The sequence below is a fragment of the Crocodylus siamensis genome, chromosome 3 (genome assembly GCF_052110815.1).
Source record: "Crocodylus siamensis isolate JL-2025a chromosome 3, ASM5211081v1, whole genome shotgun sequence".
Taxonomy (NCBI): Eukaryota; Metazoa; Chordata; order Crocodylia; family Crocodylidae; genus Crocodylus; species Crocodylus siamensis.
The window spans coordinates 172,031,975-172,046,930 of record NC_143397.1 but is presented as its reverse complement, the minus strand read 5'-3'; the positions used below and the strand labels follow the sequence as shown (position 1 = coordinate 172,046,930).

Here is a 14,956-nt window from a genome sequence, read left to right as displayed (position 1 = left end):
TTGGTAGGGTTGCTTTTTATAATTCACTGTATATGGAATTTATTTGCTGCTGAATTAACATTATGTACTGTGTTTCCATCATTTTCAAATGGTCATTTTTATTATCCCCAGATGCACTTGCCATATATTAGTCACTCACCCATCATGCTAGGAGACAATATGGTTATACACGAAGCTTGAATGGCAATTAAATAAGATCTCTCTCTAGAAATCAAAGAAATCAAGACGAAAAAGAGGAAAATGAGATCTTGCACAAAATTGTGAAGAATAAGGAAGTTTTATATTTAGAAGAGAAATTAATTTAACAAACTTGTCCAATAAGACTAAATTTAATGAAAACGCAATTGAGCTTGCATGGTCTCTTAGCAGCATCTTCTAGGCAATAGGTATATATCCTTTGCAAATGAGAGTATTAGCTTGAAAAGTACTCGGGACCAACATTTGCCTCCTATTTTCTTACTATATGATAGATCTTTACTGGCTCTAATGAGAAAAAATTACGAATATATATCCTATGTATATAACCACAGGTTTAGAAAGGTTAATCTTATTACAGATTTATAGCATCTTAACTTATTCACTCTGTTGCACAAAAAGGGAAGAAGGGCAGTACAAATATAAATATTTTATTCTTCCAGACTGTCTATAATTAAAACAAAATATAAAAGTATAATGTGCACTTTAAATTACCATGGTTATGAAAACAGGAGATGATATTTTTGCATGAGAATATTGGATTTGTATGAATAGACTGAGATAAATTAGATTCTTCAGTACAATGAAATATTTTCCCAATGGGCTGTAGCCCACTCCATAAGTGCATAGGAGTATTCATTTAAAATAGTACCGCTGAACAGAAGAAACAGTCCATATTAGTTTTAGCTGGAAACAGTAACATTTGGACCAGCTGGGAAATAACTCTTCAATCTCACAATTTTCTGAAATTTGGATATGGAACAAAAATGAGACCTTTTGGAATTTGGGAAAAAGACTGAGGAAAGGAGAATGTAAAAGAGAGAGAAAAAGAGACTCCCACTCCAATATACTCAATGATCAGAGCATCAATTTAGCATCAAGTCTCTAGTCTGAATATGGCAGATTCAGGCAAAGAGGATATATGGTGCAGCATTTTGTAGGCAGGTGTCTCAGAGCATGTGGTAGTGGTACATTTGGTTTCACCAAACTGACACCCTTTATCCCACCCAAGGTAGCTGGGGACCAGTAGTGTAATGAGAGGTTGGCAACAAGGACACAAGAGGGCAGCTACTGCCCCTGCCAGTCCAACCACTGCAGCTGCAACAGGCTGCAGCTGCCATAGCCCAGCCTCTGCCACTGCATCTTTGATTTCTCTTCGGGAGCACAGATGTTTTTAGGCTCCAGATTGAAAAGAAAAGCCCCTGAAATTTTTAACTGGAGTTGCTTAAATAAAGCCCCTGAAGGTTTCAGGAGAGGCAGGGGACAAGGGCTTCTGCAAGTCTCGGTTAGCAGAGATAAACGTACTGACTGCTTAAATAACAAATTCTCCCATCTCACCAAAACAAATTAGCACAAGCTGAGAACAAAGACCAATCAACATCTCAGGCAGTGTCTATGACAGCTGTGTTGGACGTGGTGCCATGAAAGCAGTATGAAGCATTCTTTCCCCTGTGAAAAACCAGAACCTTGAGAAGCCACCCTCATCTAGCAAAGATCCTAGCTTCAGTTTAATCTCTAATTATACAATTATAAATAAGCATTTATATACATAAGGAGTAACTTGGTTTGCATTTGACATCCTCTTCAAATGACAGCAAGACTCCACATAAATTTAAACCTCTCCACTCTTCTGCTCCTTCTGGGTACACTCAAGGTGCCCACCCATCAAGAATCCAGGAAACAGATGCTCCCCTCTGAGGATCAACTGGTTGCTAAGACAAGTGTATGCAAACACTACAAAAGAGAAGACTCCAGAAGACAAAAAAAGAGGCCAACTGGCAATAAATCCTGGCTTTGACTCCCATCTTGAAATAGAGGAGCAGAACAGTGATTGAACTCTTGAACTTATAGCAGTAGTGAGGTTTAAATAATGTCATTGCTGGAGTGCTCATTCCAACTTGCAAACATTTTGCATACTTTAAACTCAGAGGAATTTTTAAGAGCAGAAATACCTCTCATACTCATCAATGAGCAGTTCCCTGTCTCAAGTAAGTGCCCAGACTGACCTTTCCAAATGGATTTTCTATGCCTAAGTCTGAATCTTTGAAAATTCTCCATTTAAGCTTTTTGTCTGTCTGTAAAATATTCAGATCTGATTCATTATTGTTTATAAAGTACTGTGAGATCCTTTTAAAAAAGGTGTAATAGGAGTAGAAAAAGGATTATTGTCAACTGTTTTTCCCTTTTTAGTTCTCAGCAACTGATGGTCTAATTCCTTCAGTAAGAGTTCATAAGCACTGTTAAATACTGGCAGGTATATAATTTGCAGTGACAATTTCTCACAACTGGCCTATCATTAAAAAAAATCCATATAATGAGACAGTTTTTCTTTCACTTCTTCATCACACTGTCCAGCTTTCACATTCCCCAAAACCTTGTTTACATCACTCCTTATTTTGAGCAGTGTGTATATGGGATGGTGAGAGTCCCTTTCAAAAATACAAATGAATAAAGCACAAATAGCCAGTTATATGCCTAACATGAATGAACACCAATCCTGCCAGTTGTGTCACTTCAAATTGCAGCTGAGTATGCCAATGAATGAAGGGAAATAACTACAGTAAGGTTATTTGTTTCAGGTTCAGTATTCTACTGCCCCGATCTGCTTGCTAATTAATATTTGATGTGACTGTTGTATCCCCACCCTGTCTAAAGACTCATTAGCAGCCCTCTTCCTCAGACTTGCTACAGACAGTTCTGGAAAAGTCATGATGTCTTTTCTGGCCCCTGTCTATCAAAACTCACTCTTACGTCAGCAGAGCTGAGCTAGTGGCTGTAGAGCCAGACAAGTTTAATTCAAATTTTTCCCTACATCATTCTTCTTGACAAGGAAGATGACCTAAACTACAGCAAAGCAAATATAAAAATCTACTGCTTTCTTATCAAGCAGAAGCCAAGAGCTAAGCCAGCAGACCCAATACACAGACAAAGAGCAAGGCAATGTTACTACTTTTTCAGGATAACTTTTCAAACTGAAGGACCAGATTCACCAGCCCACTGAGGCTATGCCTACTTAGAGTCACCTCATAGCTTCAACCCAAATCCAAACCTGCCAACCACCTACATTAAAGCTCTCAGTTTGCCCAATGACAGCAGTTAAGCCGGCCCAAGAATTTTTTATGAGCTTTAAGGTCTAAGGTCAAGCCTGAGACACTTGCAGTCTGTATAGGCCATAGGCAGTCAGCCTAAAATAAAGAAACCCTAAGATTGTTTTGTCTTATAGTGATGCACTGCAGCCAGTGCCTACAAAGAGTAAAGAGATGGTGTTGTATCTTTTTGCTACCCCTGCCCTACAGGACATTGTATCTGTACAACATGCCCACAAATAACACACATACCTTGTTTTGGAAAGGTGGAATGTAGGGGGAAAAGGTTTTTTCCAGAAACATGACCTAAAGTTGGCTTCAGGGAGAGGCTGTGTTGCAAAAATGCTGCCAGCAAGCTAAGAGTGTCTGTGAAAGGGTTAGTTCTAGTTGTTCTAGTTGGCCATCTGGAGTCTGAATTTTCCAGAACTATATTGCCACAAAGTTCATGACACTGTCACAGCAGGTATACAGAAATACTGTTTGGTTCTGGTATTGGCGAAACTGCATTTGCAAGTAACTATAAAAGGACTGGTGTCAGAATGGCAGCAAGTTTCAAATGAAGTTGAGAAGGAGTCTGTTCTGAGCTTCGTGGTGTTTAACATTTTAATAATGACTTGAATGGAGCAATAAAGAGTTTACTGATCACATTTGCAGATGACAATGAACTGAGATGGGTTGCAAACACCTTTGGAAGACACAATGTGAATTCAAAAGGATCTTGACAAATTAAAGAATTGGGCCCTAAACAGCAGCATGAAATAAAACTAAGACCAATGTAAGGTGCTAGACCTAGGGAAGAATAAAACAAATCCACAAATACTGATTGGGTGACATTGCTAAGCAATAGCACTGCCAAGAAGGTTCTGGAGGTTAGGGTGAATCACAAACTGAACATAGATCAAAACAATGTTATGCAGTCAACAACAACAAAAAAGCAAATGAAATTTTGCATGGCATTCACAGAAGTATTGTATGCAACATTTGGGAGATGATAGCACCAGCTTACATGACACTAATTAGATCTCAGCTTCAATAAAGTGTCCAATTCTTGGTTCCATATTTTTAAAAATAGGTAGAGAAACTGGAGAGTACTGTGAGGTGATCAATAAAGCTGATAAAGGAGTTATAATTCAAAATGTACAAGGGAAGTTTGAAGAGAAAAGGAATGTTTAGTTTGGAGGAAAGGAGATGAAGGGGGACAGAGCAATTTTCAAATATTTCTAAGTTTGCCATAAAGAAGAATAACAGCAACTGTTCTCCTTCGCCACAAGGAGGAGAACACAGTGGTTTTAAACTTCAATAAAGCAATTTTAGATTCAATGTCAGGGAAATAAGCAGAAATCCTAACTGGTAGGTCAATGAAGCAAGCAGTTTGGAGAAGCTGTGGAGTCTCCTTCACTAAAGGTTTTCAAAAAATGGTGGATAGACATTTGTCTGCATGGTTGGGAACAGCACAGCCTGCATTTGTAAAGGGAGTTGAACAAGACAACTATGAGGTCCTTTCCAACCCTATGATTTTGTGATTTTGTATGAAAAATCCTGAATAAAACAAAAAAGTAAAACAAAGGAGCCTGTGATTCCATCAAAGTGAATTCAGTTTTCACTCAAACAAATATTTTTGAAGAATGTTTCTGCAACATTTCTAGGCAGACACTGAAAAAAGTGATTGTCACATTTTCTCCCATAACGTAATCCCAGATTACCACAGAAAGCCATTTGCCTCCATCCTACTGAACTGTAAAATAAGGAAGGGTGTTTGCAACTTTGAAAAGATTATTAAGTCTTCAAAAAGATTATTAAGGCTCATATATGTGAGAGCCCAGCAGGAAAAATTATGCTGAGGGGAAACCAGCACAGGTTTGTAGCAGGTAGATCATGCCTGACTAATCTAGGGTCTTTTTATGACCAGGTTACAAAGCACCTGGAAGCAGAAGTAGGAGTAGATATCGTTTACCTAGACTTCAGGAAGGCCTTCGGTACGGTATCTCACCCCATACTGGTGAACAAGGTAAGAGGCTGTGACTTGGATGATTACACAGTCCAGTGGGTGTCAAATTGGCTAGAGGGTTGTACTCAGAGAGTGGTAGTGGATGGGTCGGTATTGACCTGGAAGGACGTGGGCAGTGGGGTCCCGCAGGGCTCAGTCCTTGGACCGATACTCTTCAATGTCTTCATCAGTGACCAGGACGAGGGAGTGAAGAGTACTTTGTCCCAGTTTGCAGATGATACAAAACTGTGGAGAGAAGTGGACACACCGGAGGGCAGGGAACAACTACAAGCAGACTTGGACAGGTTGGACAAATGGGCAGAAAACAATAGAGTGTGATTTAACAAGGAGAAATGCAAAGTGCTGCATCTAGGGAGGAAAGATGTCCAGCACACCTACTGCATAGGAAATGACCTTCTCACTAGCACAGAAGTGGAAAGGGATCTTAGAGTCCTACCCTACCCTCCGGCACCAGCTGGGGAACCCCTAGAATGAGCTCTCTCTGCTCTCTTTCTCCCCTCCCATTCTGAAAACAGGAACAGGCTGGGAAGGAGGAGGGGATGGGGGAAACTGGCTGCACATTCAGCCAGCAGCTAGATTTCCCACCCCCTTCCCCCTGCCCCTGTGGAACCAACAGTGAACTTCTGTTTAGTCTGGGGGATCTTTATAACTCAGAATGCTTCCTGCAAAGTGTTCTCACTTACAGCAGGGAGCTGCACTTCAGTCTGTGCCCTTAATTAACATCGCTTAGGCTAGAAACAGACAATGCGCTTGTTTTTGGATAAATTGTTGCCTGTGTTTTTCTCAGAACAAAAGTATCCAAGAATTGGCTTACACACACTTCACCCTCCCAGTCAGGATGCAGTTGAATGCAATGCCAATTTTAATGATGGAATCCTGAGATAACTGTACAATCATACTTTGCAATGTCCTGGGGAAAACTATTATTACCTTTTAACTGGAAAACTTTTTTTAAGATTCGTCCCAGGACAATGGACATGGGTGTCTGTATGACTGCACTTCTTCCCAAAATTAAGTGATTTATCCTGGGATATACAACGTCTGTTTGCAAACTAGGTGCTGAAATGAGAGCTTACCTCTCTTGAAAACAGCTGACTTCAGCTGACTTGCTCAAAGTTACTTAGAGCTCACATGGCAGTGGCAATAAATGAATCCCAATCTGGTCACCTCAGTCCATCTGGGACAGGCAAATGCAGTATCGTATTTCCCAACAAACATGATTTTATTTCGGTATAAAAAGTGAACATCTGCGTTAATATGTATAGATACCAAGGTAGAGTGTGGGATGCAAACAGCAGAAATATGAAATATTTAAATGCAACACTTGGATCATGAATAGAGGCAAAACTAAATATATAAAGAAATCCAGAGCTGAGTTGAAGCAAGGTTTGAATCTTATATTTTATACAACCGTTCTTTATTTAGGCATTATTTTTCATTCTTAATAATGTAGTAGCAAGAACACTTACACAGCTGCAGCTGCCTTTTGAGGTATCATTAAGTGTTATCAAATTATGTAACATTTCTTTCATTTATTATGTCTTCAAGTGACCATTCAAAATAGAAACTGAAGGCATTTATAAAAATCTTGAAGTGATTCTTATAAATCACTGTACAGTATGGACTTTCCTGCTGTGAGCTAGGAACAAGAAGCAGTTAACCTTAATACTAGCTCATTTATGGTTCTCGCTTGAACAAAGGACACTCCTTCAGCAAAATTAGTTATGGAACCCTGGTACCCTGGAGGGTTTAGCACAGGCCACCACAATCAATTCACTCAAAACCTTTGCCTCCCTTCGCAGGCAAAACAAAAAGGAATGATGAATTGCTCTGTCTTGCTCAAAGGTACTAGTAGTAAGGTTGAAGAGTTGTATTTTGCCTTCAGTGAGACACCTGGAGGTGAAAGAGAAGAAAACGTATTTTGAATAAGTTATGGCTGAAGTACTGTTGTACCCATAACAGTCCAGGAAATGTACAAGGCAAGGCAGTACTGTGGCAAGGAAGTTTGGTGCCCAAGGCAAAGCCTGCAGCAGCAGCCCACCCTTGCCCTGCATACAGATCTGCGGAGCACACGCCTCCCCCTGTGCTTGCCCAGTAGTGCACACAGCAGCAGGAGCCACCCTCCCCCTGTCCCTATGCTCCCCCAAACTAGCTGCTCGTGGCTCTGTCCCATGCCCCACCCTGGCTGGGCAACACCTATTGGCACCCCTTCACTTTGGTGCCCAGGGCAGTCGCCCCACTTGTGTCCCCCCTCCCTCCCCGCCCCCTTGCTATGGTACTGTGGCAAGGTTCTTTTTATGATATCTTTTAATGGACCAACTTCATTGCTGGGAGAGTCTTTCAGACACAAAGTGCTCTGCCTCCAGTCAGAAAGGTGCTCTCTACCCAAAAGTTTATCTAACAGCTCTCCCAACTATTCAGTTGGTCCAATAAAAGATATCACCAAAAATATCCTTGTTGTCACGGAGCCATGGAGACACTTGAAAGAATCCCTGACTCCCCTGAAGGTAGGTTGAGGGGCGGGACCGTGGTGTGAAATGTTCTGAAGGGTCACACTCTTCCTGTGACAAGAGGTGGACTGGAGGTCCCCAGTCGGGGGAGCTAGCTGTGACTGAGTGGAGGTTGACCCTGGGGGAATTTTTATAGAAATGTTATGAGGGCTAGGTGGTAGTCTGAAAGTAGGGTAGGGATTTTGTCAGTTTTGTTTTACCATATCAACGCATTTGATCAGTTTTTTTCTTTCTGTACAATAAACTTTAATTTTCTTGATTATTTAACTGAAGTACCTGTAGTAAATTTTGATTTCTGGGCAAATTAATAACCTGGGCACACCCATTCACTAGAGTGGGAGGCCACTAAGCTTGCACAAAATCCAAGGTGTCTCTGGGAGCACCCTGACAACCCAGGGTTTTGTCATATTTACCCCTCATGTTTCCTGAACTTCCCAGCTATAATGACACTCCAAACATATTTTACTCAAAACGTTTTTTCTTCTCTTTCATCTCCAGCTGCCTTACTAAATGCAAACTACCTGATCTCGATGTAACAGATGGTGAAATTCCCTATTTCAGCATTCAATGGAATGGCATACTGTAAATATCTTCTTGATCCTTTCATTGCTATAGGTCTCACTGACTCTTTCATAACACATGTTGGAAAAAACAAAGGAAACCCTTTGAATTGGCAGGGCTACTCCTATATTCCTATAGCAGTACACATGCCTGTCAAGGGAGAATATTGTGTCCATCAACACAGCTCCCTGTAACTATGGGAAATCAAGCATTTCTATAAAGGAATTGTTAGAGTTGCTTATAGGTTGTTAAAGTTTTGCTTTCTATGGATGTCTGCTTATTCAGTAAATGACATCTTACTTTTCACATTAGGAGAATCAAGCTGCCTAGCCACAATTTCACTCCTTTTTCCACTCTATACCTAGTCATTTAGACATTATCATTGAAAAACTACACCACTTCTGTCTCCTGAGATCACAGGCCAGATTGTTTGGGGGTTTTTTTAAACTTGGATATCTACCTGGCTCAGTATCCAAGGCAACAAATCTCTGGTTAATGATTCTCTAGAAATTTGCTGTGGAAGTGGTTTATTAGTTTTACTGGTTTTTTCCAAGAGCCTGTGCAGGAAGCTTACATTAAAAAGTCACCCCTTAAAGTTATGAGCCAAGTCAGCTGTGGAAAGGTCAAGGGCCAACCCCAGCCAAAGGCCCATACTGTTAGTGTGGTTAAGACAAGCCAGTAGTACATCAGGAAATGGTGTGGATAAAGCATGCCAATAGCACACCAGGGAATAACATGATTAACATCACATCTGGTCTCCTTTCAGTCCACAGATGAACAACCACGTACCCATTTACAGCTGGCCATTGGCGTGAGTCTTGAGCAAGACTCAACTTATGCCTCTGGAGCTTTGGGAAGATGCTTAAAGCCAGCGTTCCCTCTAAGTTGTGTGGTGTGCACAGCTGCACAGGCCTGCCTGGCAGACCAGCATAAGCACACCTGCATGGTTGTGCACACCATGCAGCTTAGAGGGAATGCTGGCTTTAAGTACCCTGTGACTGCATCCTATAAGGGCGATGGCACACATTCAACTTAACACTTAATGAGTAGAGTTAAAATGCCAGCACGTGCACATTCAAACAGTTTAGTACATGTTAAGTAGGGCCATGCAAAATAGCACTGTTTCATTTTGACTTCCATTTTGCTGTTTTGAAGGGACAGTGTTTTGTTTTGTTTTGTTTTGTCTTTTCATATCATTTTGAAGCACTGTTCCATTTCATTTCGTTGAAACTGTTTCACTGTTTTGACGCCATTTCACCCACAGGCTATAATGGGGAACCAGGAAAATGCCTAAAACTTTGTCATTTCTTGCCTGATTCAGATAAAAATTGCTGATATGGTAGCTCCTTCTGAGGACATGAAGCCTGCCAAGCTTCAAGGACAGAGTTACAGAGGTTTCTGGGACACTGCACTTCAAACTATTCAAAGCAAAACTCATGACACTTGCCAGCAGCCTCCTCTCAGCCGGTGCACATATCTGGGAGCCCACACCCCTGGGAGGGCTCCAGGGCTGTGCTGGACTCCTTCTTGGGGTGTGAGCCCCCAGATCTGTGTGTTGGATGAGAAAAGGCTGCTGCTGACACCTGGGACAGGTGCCCCACACCCAGCGCCAGGAAGATTGCCCCAGGCAGCAGCAACAGCCTCCCATCATCTGGCGGCATACACATCTGGGGACCCCGCATCCCCAGAAGCAGTCCAGCACAGCCCCGCAACCCTCCTGGGAGTGTGGGCACCCAGATTTGCATGCCATATGAGAGGAGGCTGCTGCTGCCACCTGGGATCAGCAGCAGCATCAGTCTTCCCTGGCCTGCACCCCCAGGAGGAGTCTGGCACAGCCCAGCAGTCCTCCCAGGGGTGGGACCACAGATCTATGTGCTGGATGACAGGAGGCTGCCACCTGGGACCAGCACTGAAGGCAATTAAGCCTGGCTTCGAAACTTGAAACATTTTGAAAGTTTTGAAACATTTTGAGTGCCTTCATTTCATTTTGAAGCTGTTTCGAACCCTTTTGTTTAGTGTCAATTTCACTGTTTCAAGTTCAAAATGCATGAAAACAGCTTCAAAACAAAACAACCAGAGAAATTTCGCGCAGCCCTAATGTTAAGTGTCCTTGTGATGTTACAAAGTCATTCCCTTTCAGACTAGGGTTGTCTTCTAACACATAATAACTTTAATAGGTCAGTACAAGCCAATCCTTTGCAACTGTTGCAAGTGAACATGTGACCTCACTGTCATAAACCTAAGGGATTGCAGTGTGACATCAGTGTCATAAACCCAAGGGATTTTTTAAATTGTTTTACTGAGTGACATGTGTAGCCTTTACATAAAAGTAATGTCATGCTGTATTTAGCTATATTATGCTTATGTTTATATGCCTTGTGCTATTTGATATTAAATGTATTTCTTATACATTATAAAAGGGCCAGCAGTACACAATATGATAATGACTTTCAAGTAGTAAACAATGAGTTTCTTTGACACCTAGGAAAGACTCCAAGCTTAAATGGCTGAAGAGCAGTAATGGCTTAGAAATAGCCTTTGACTTGGATTATTTATTTATGCCCCATGAAAACAGACTTCTCTAAGGCACAGGAGTCAAGCTCTGCCAGACAATGATGAATTTGCATTTTAAAAGGAGAGAATACATTAATAACACCTGGCTAATCAAACTATTGGGGAGAAGGATATTTCTTGCTATGGGAGGAAATTATCTGAGAGACAACATCTTTAGGCTTAGCAGTCTCCATATCTGTAAAGATGCACATATTCTCCTGTCCCTAATGGTCAGGGACAGAAGGTACACATAAACCAGTTTAAATGATTACACACTGGTTTAATCCTGTAACAGAACAGAAGTTTAGTGCACATAAACAACTTCAAAATGGCTGAAACTGGTTTAAGATAAACCAGGATGGATATACTATCAGACTTAACTGATTTATGTTAAATAGGTTTATTAGTCTTCTGCCCCAGATCTCCTCCAGATTCAACTTAATTCGTGGTACCTCAGTATCCCAGGATGTTTTGCACCTCACAAGTAAACCTGGGGATGAAAAAACAATCAAAAGTGAGTGACTAACATATGAAGATTGAATTGATTCAACCTTGGGTTTTTTGACTGTGGTTGTCTTAGTCAATTAGATTGGGAAATATTTCTGTTCTGACAAACATGCACCTTTGAGGGGCAGGAGGTTATGTGCCTAATGTGAGACCCCCCAACAATCCAGAGGTAACGTATGTCTATAGTCAGAGAAGCAACTGGACTTAAACCTGCCTCAAAAACATGATTTTGTCTTTAGGCTCCCTGGCTAGGGACAGACATTGCACATAAACCAGTTTAAGTGATCAAAAACTGGTTTAAACCTGTAACAGAACAGATGTTCAGTGCACATAAACTAGTCTGAAAATGGCTGTAACTGGTTTGAGATAAACCTGATTGACTGTAGTATCAGATTTAACTTATTCGGTAAACCAGACTCTTCCAGCATCCCTGCATGCTCTCTGGGCTGGGTGGGGCTCTCTGCTCCACCATGGAGTTGGCCTCTACCTTCTGCTCCCTGGCTGGAGCTCCTGCAGAGACTGCAGGCACAGCAGGATCTGGCTGGCTTCTCCCTGCTCTCTCCCTCCCCCCTTGCTGCTTGATGCTCAAGCAGGAATCCCCCCTCCCTCCCATCTCCCGCAGCACAGACCCCAGCCCCACGGACCCTAGGCATGTGGTATGTTAGCTAATGCCAAGAGGTGTCTGTGTGTGCTTGTCTCAAATTTCACTGGGACAGGAAGACAGAACAATGACTGTTTAGGGCTTTTTGGAGCTAATCAACAGGTCAGTGGGTAAGCTGTTTAAGAAGAAACTGAACTAATGAAGAGAAACTATTGTTTTGCTGATTGGGTAATAAACACTGTTATCAGCCCCCTGCTGGCTTGCTTGCCTGTCAGTTTGCTACAGACAGTATAAAGAAGCAGGGAGGGAGATTGAAAATCTCTGTATCATCAACAGATGCATGCACTGCACACCTCTCCTTGCCTCAGAGTGCTAGCAGGGGTCTGGGATCTGGCAACACTCCTGTCCCTTGAGCAGCCAGCAGGGAAAAGCCCTGGATGACACAGGCAGACCTCCCTAATCAGAGGTTGGGCCAAAGGGCACACCAAAGTCATGGAAGCACCCCAAGAATATTTCTCAAAGGTGCAGCCAAGCTGCATCTGGGGTCAGGGCAAGGGTGGCATTACACATTCAACATAACAGTTAAGTGCTGTGAGAATGCAAATTTAGACAAAAGATTAAAAGAAGGGATATATAAACTGTCCTACTAAACCTAATGTTGCATTAATCATTAATTCTAAAAATAGTGACTAGGTCACAGCAGTTGTCAATGAGATACACAAGGTAATTCATGCCAATTAAGTTGCAAAGATACAAAGTTCCTATATACTCTTAGCTCTCTCCTATAGATGTATTATGATGTGCTCTTTAATTTCACAATCACATACAGTAGACCCCCATTTTATGCATATTCAACTTACCCAAATCTCATGTTTATGCAAATGAATATTAACACCCAAGCAGAAAAATACACCCCACGGCATACGTCATTCATGTATATACGTGAAATGCTGGACTGGAGTTACGCGCAGCCTGGGTTCCCAAGCAGGATTCTGGATTTAGGATTCAGCCTCAATGTTGCCATTGTGTTCAATATGAGTGTTTCTAATAATGATTCTACAAGTGCTTCTGTCTTTACAAGGAAAAGAAAAGCTATAACTTTGGAAGAAAAACTTGAAGTTGTGAAGAGATACAGAAGAGGTGAGAAGACAAAGGAAATTAGGTGTGCTACAGGGCTCAGTGAGTCAACTCTCCATACAGTTAGGGACAATGTGGAGAAAATTAAAAAGTCCCATAAGAGTGCTACACGTTTGTCTACTGCCAGTGTTTCATTAACAAGGTCAGCTATCATGGAGAAAATGGAACACATGTTGACAACATGGATTGAGCACCAGAATCAAGAACACATGCCCCTTTCATCCCAGGTGATTCAAACAAAGCCACACAGCATTTATGAAGTGTTAAACCATGATGATCCTGAAGGCAAGCCATTTCATGAAAGTGCCAGATGGTTTGATAGATATAAAGCATGCCATGGATTTCATAATCTCAAACTGATGGGTGAAGCAGCAGCTGCTGATAAAAGTGCTGCAGATAAATCTCCTTCAATCCTACAGGCTACCATTGAGGAGGAAAGCTATGATCTGAGGCAAGTTTTCAACTTAGACAAAACTGGACTCTTCTGGAAACGGATGCCGAGTCAAACATTTATCTCAGTCTAGGAGAAAACTGCCTCAGGGTTCAAGGGCACAAAGGATTGATGCACACTGCTGCTTTGAGCAAATGCAGCTGGCGACTTCAAACTCAAACTGTTGATGGTTTACCATGCTGAAAACCCTTGGGCACTTAAGGGTTATGCAAAGGGACACCTGCCTGTTTATTGAACTGGAAAGGATGAGTTACTGGATCATTGTTTGAAGATTATTTTTCCAGTCTGCTGCATTTGAAATTGAGGGCTTATTGTGACAGGCAAAATGTGCCTTTCAAAATTTGACTGCTTCTTGATAACACTCCAGGACACACCCCAAGCCTTGGCAACCTCAGTGAGAACATTAAGGTGCTGTTCTTACCACTGAACACAACATCACTCATCCAGCCCATGGATCAGGGCATTACTGGAGCTTTCAAGAGCTATTATCTACAGAGAACCTTCAAGAAGCTTATCAATGAAACAGAGTCAAAGGAAAAGACAAACGTCAAAGAATTTTGGAAGACATTTAACATCAAGATAGCCATAGACATCATCAGAGACACCTGGAATAATGTTACACAGGAGTGCTTTAATGGTGTCTGGAAAAACATCTGGCCTGCTGTTGTGAATGATTTTCTACAGGATCTCTGTTTTAGTCAGTGCCCAGAAAGGATAGTGTTCAAATAATTAGAAGCTATTCAATATTTTGTTTACTCCTTTTTGCTTAAAAAGTGTCCCCATGCCTTATGTATTTTACACCATTCACACCTTGCTTTTAAGACAGAACAATTTATCTCATCAGCTGCTCTTTCTGTGCTGCTCATTACTACAGTGATGAATCTGAGCACATCACAATCATTAATGAATTTATTTACATAGTAAACCTGAGCTGAGCAGGTATTTTGTAGATGGGAAATTGATGAAAGATAGATCAAGGTCAAAAGCTTCCTCTAATTGGGTATACATGGGATACAGAGGATCGGATTTTTCAGACTTGTCATATTAAACTGGCATACTTTTATAGTACTTAAACTACAAGTGTTCACGTTTAAAGCAGAGCTCCCACTGATTTGTGTTGAGCTGTGAGTAAATCATTCCCCAGGCTATCAGCTCAGCACTGAGAAAATGCTGTAAACAATTAATTAGTTGCCAACTGCAAAAAGTTTGATTTAAATGATTTGCCTATTGGCATTTAGGAAATTTGCTCTCAAAAATCCTAAATCTTAGGGATATGAGGTAGGACTGGCATGTGAGGCAAATGGGATGGAGGTGAGGAACTAGTGGTGGGGTAAAGACGGGAGTGGA

The 14,956-nt window shown here is 41.5% G+C and overlaps 1 protein-coding gene across 1 annotated transcript; it reads left to right on the top strand.

The window, feature by feature from the left end:
* Positions 1-12,902: 12,902 nt before the first annotated feature.
* Positions 12,903-13,682, top strand: LOC149869122 (putative CENPB DNA-binding domain-containing protein 1). The gene has a single exon (XM_090037690.1). The coding sequence runs from the start codon at positions 12,903-12,905 to the stop codon at positions 13,680-13,682; it is 780 nt and encodes a 259-aa protein (XP_089893816.1).
* Positions 13,683-14,956: the final 1,274 nt, after the last annotated feature.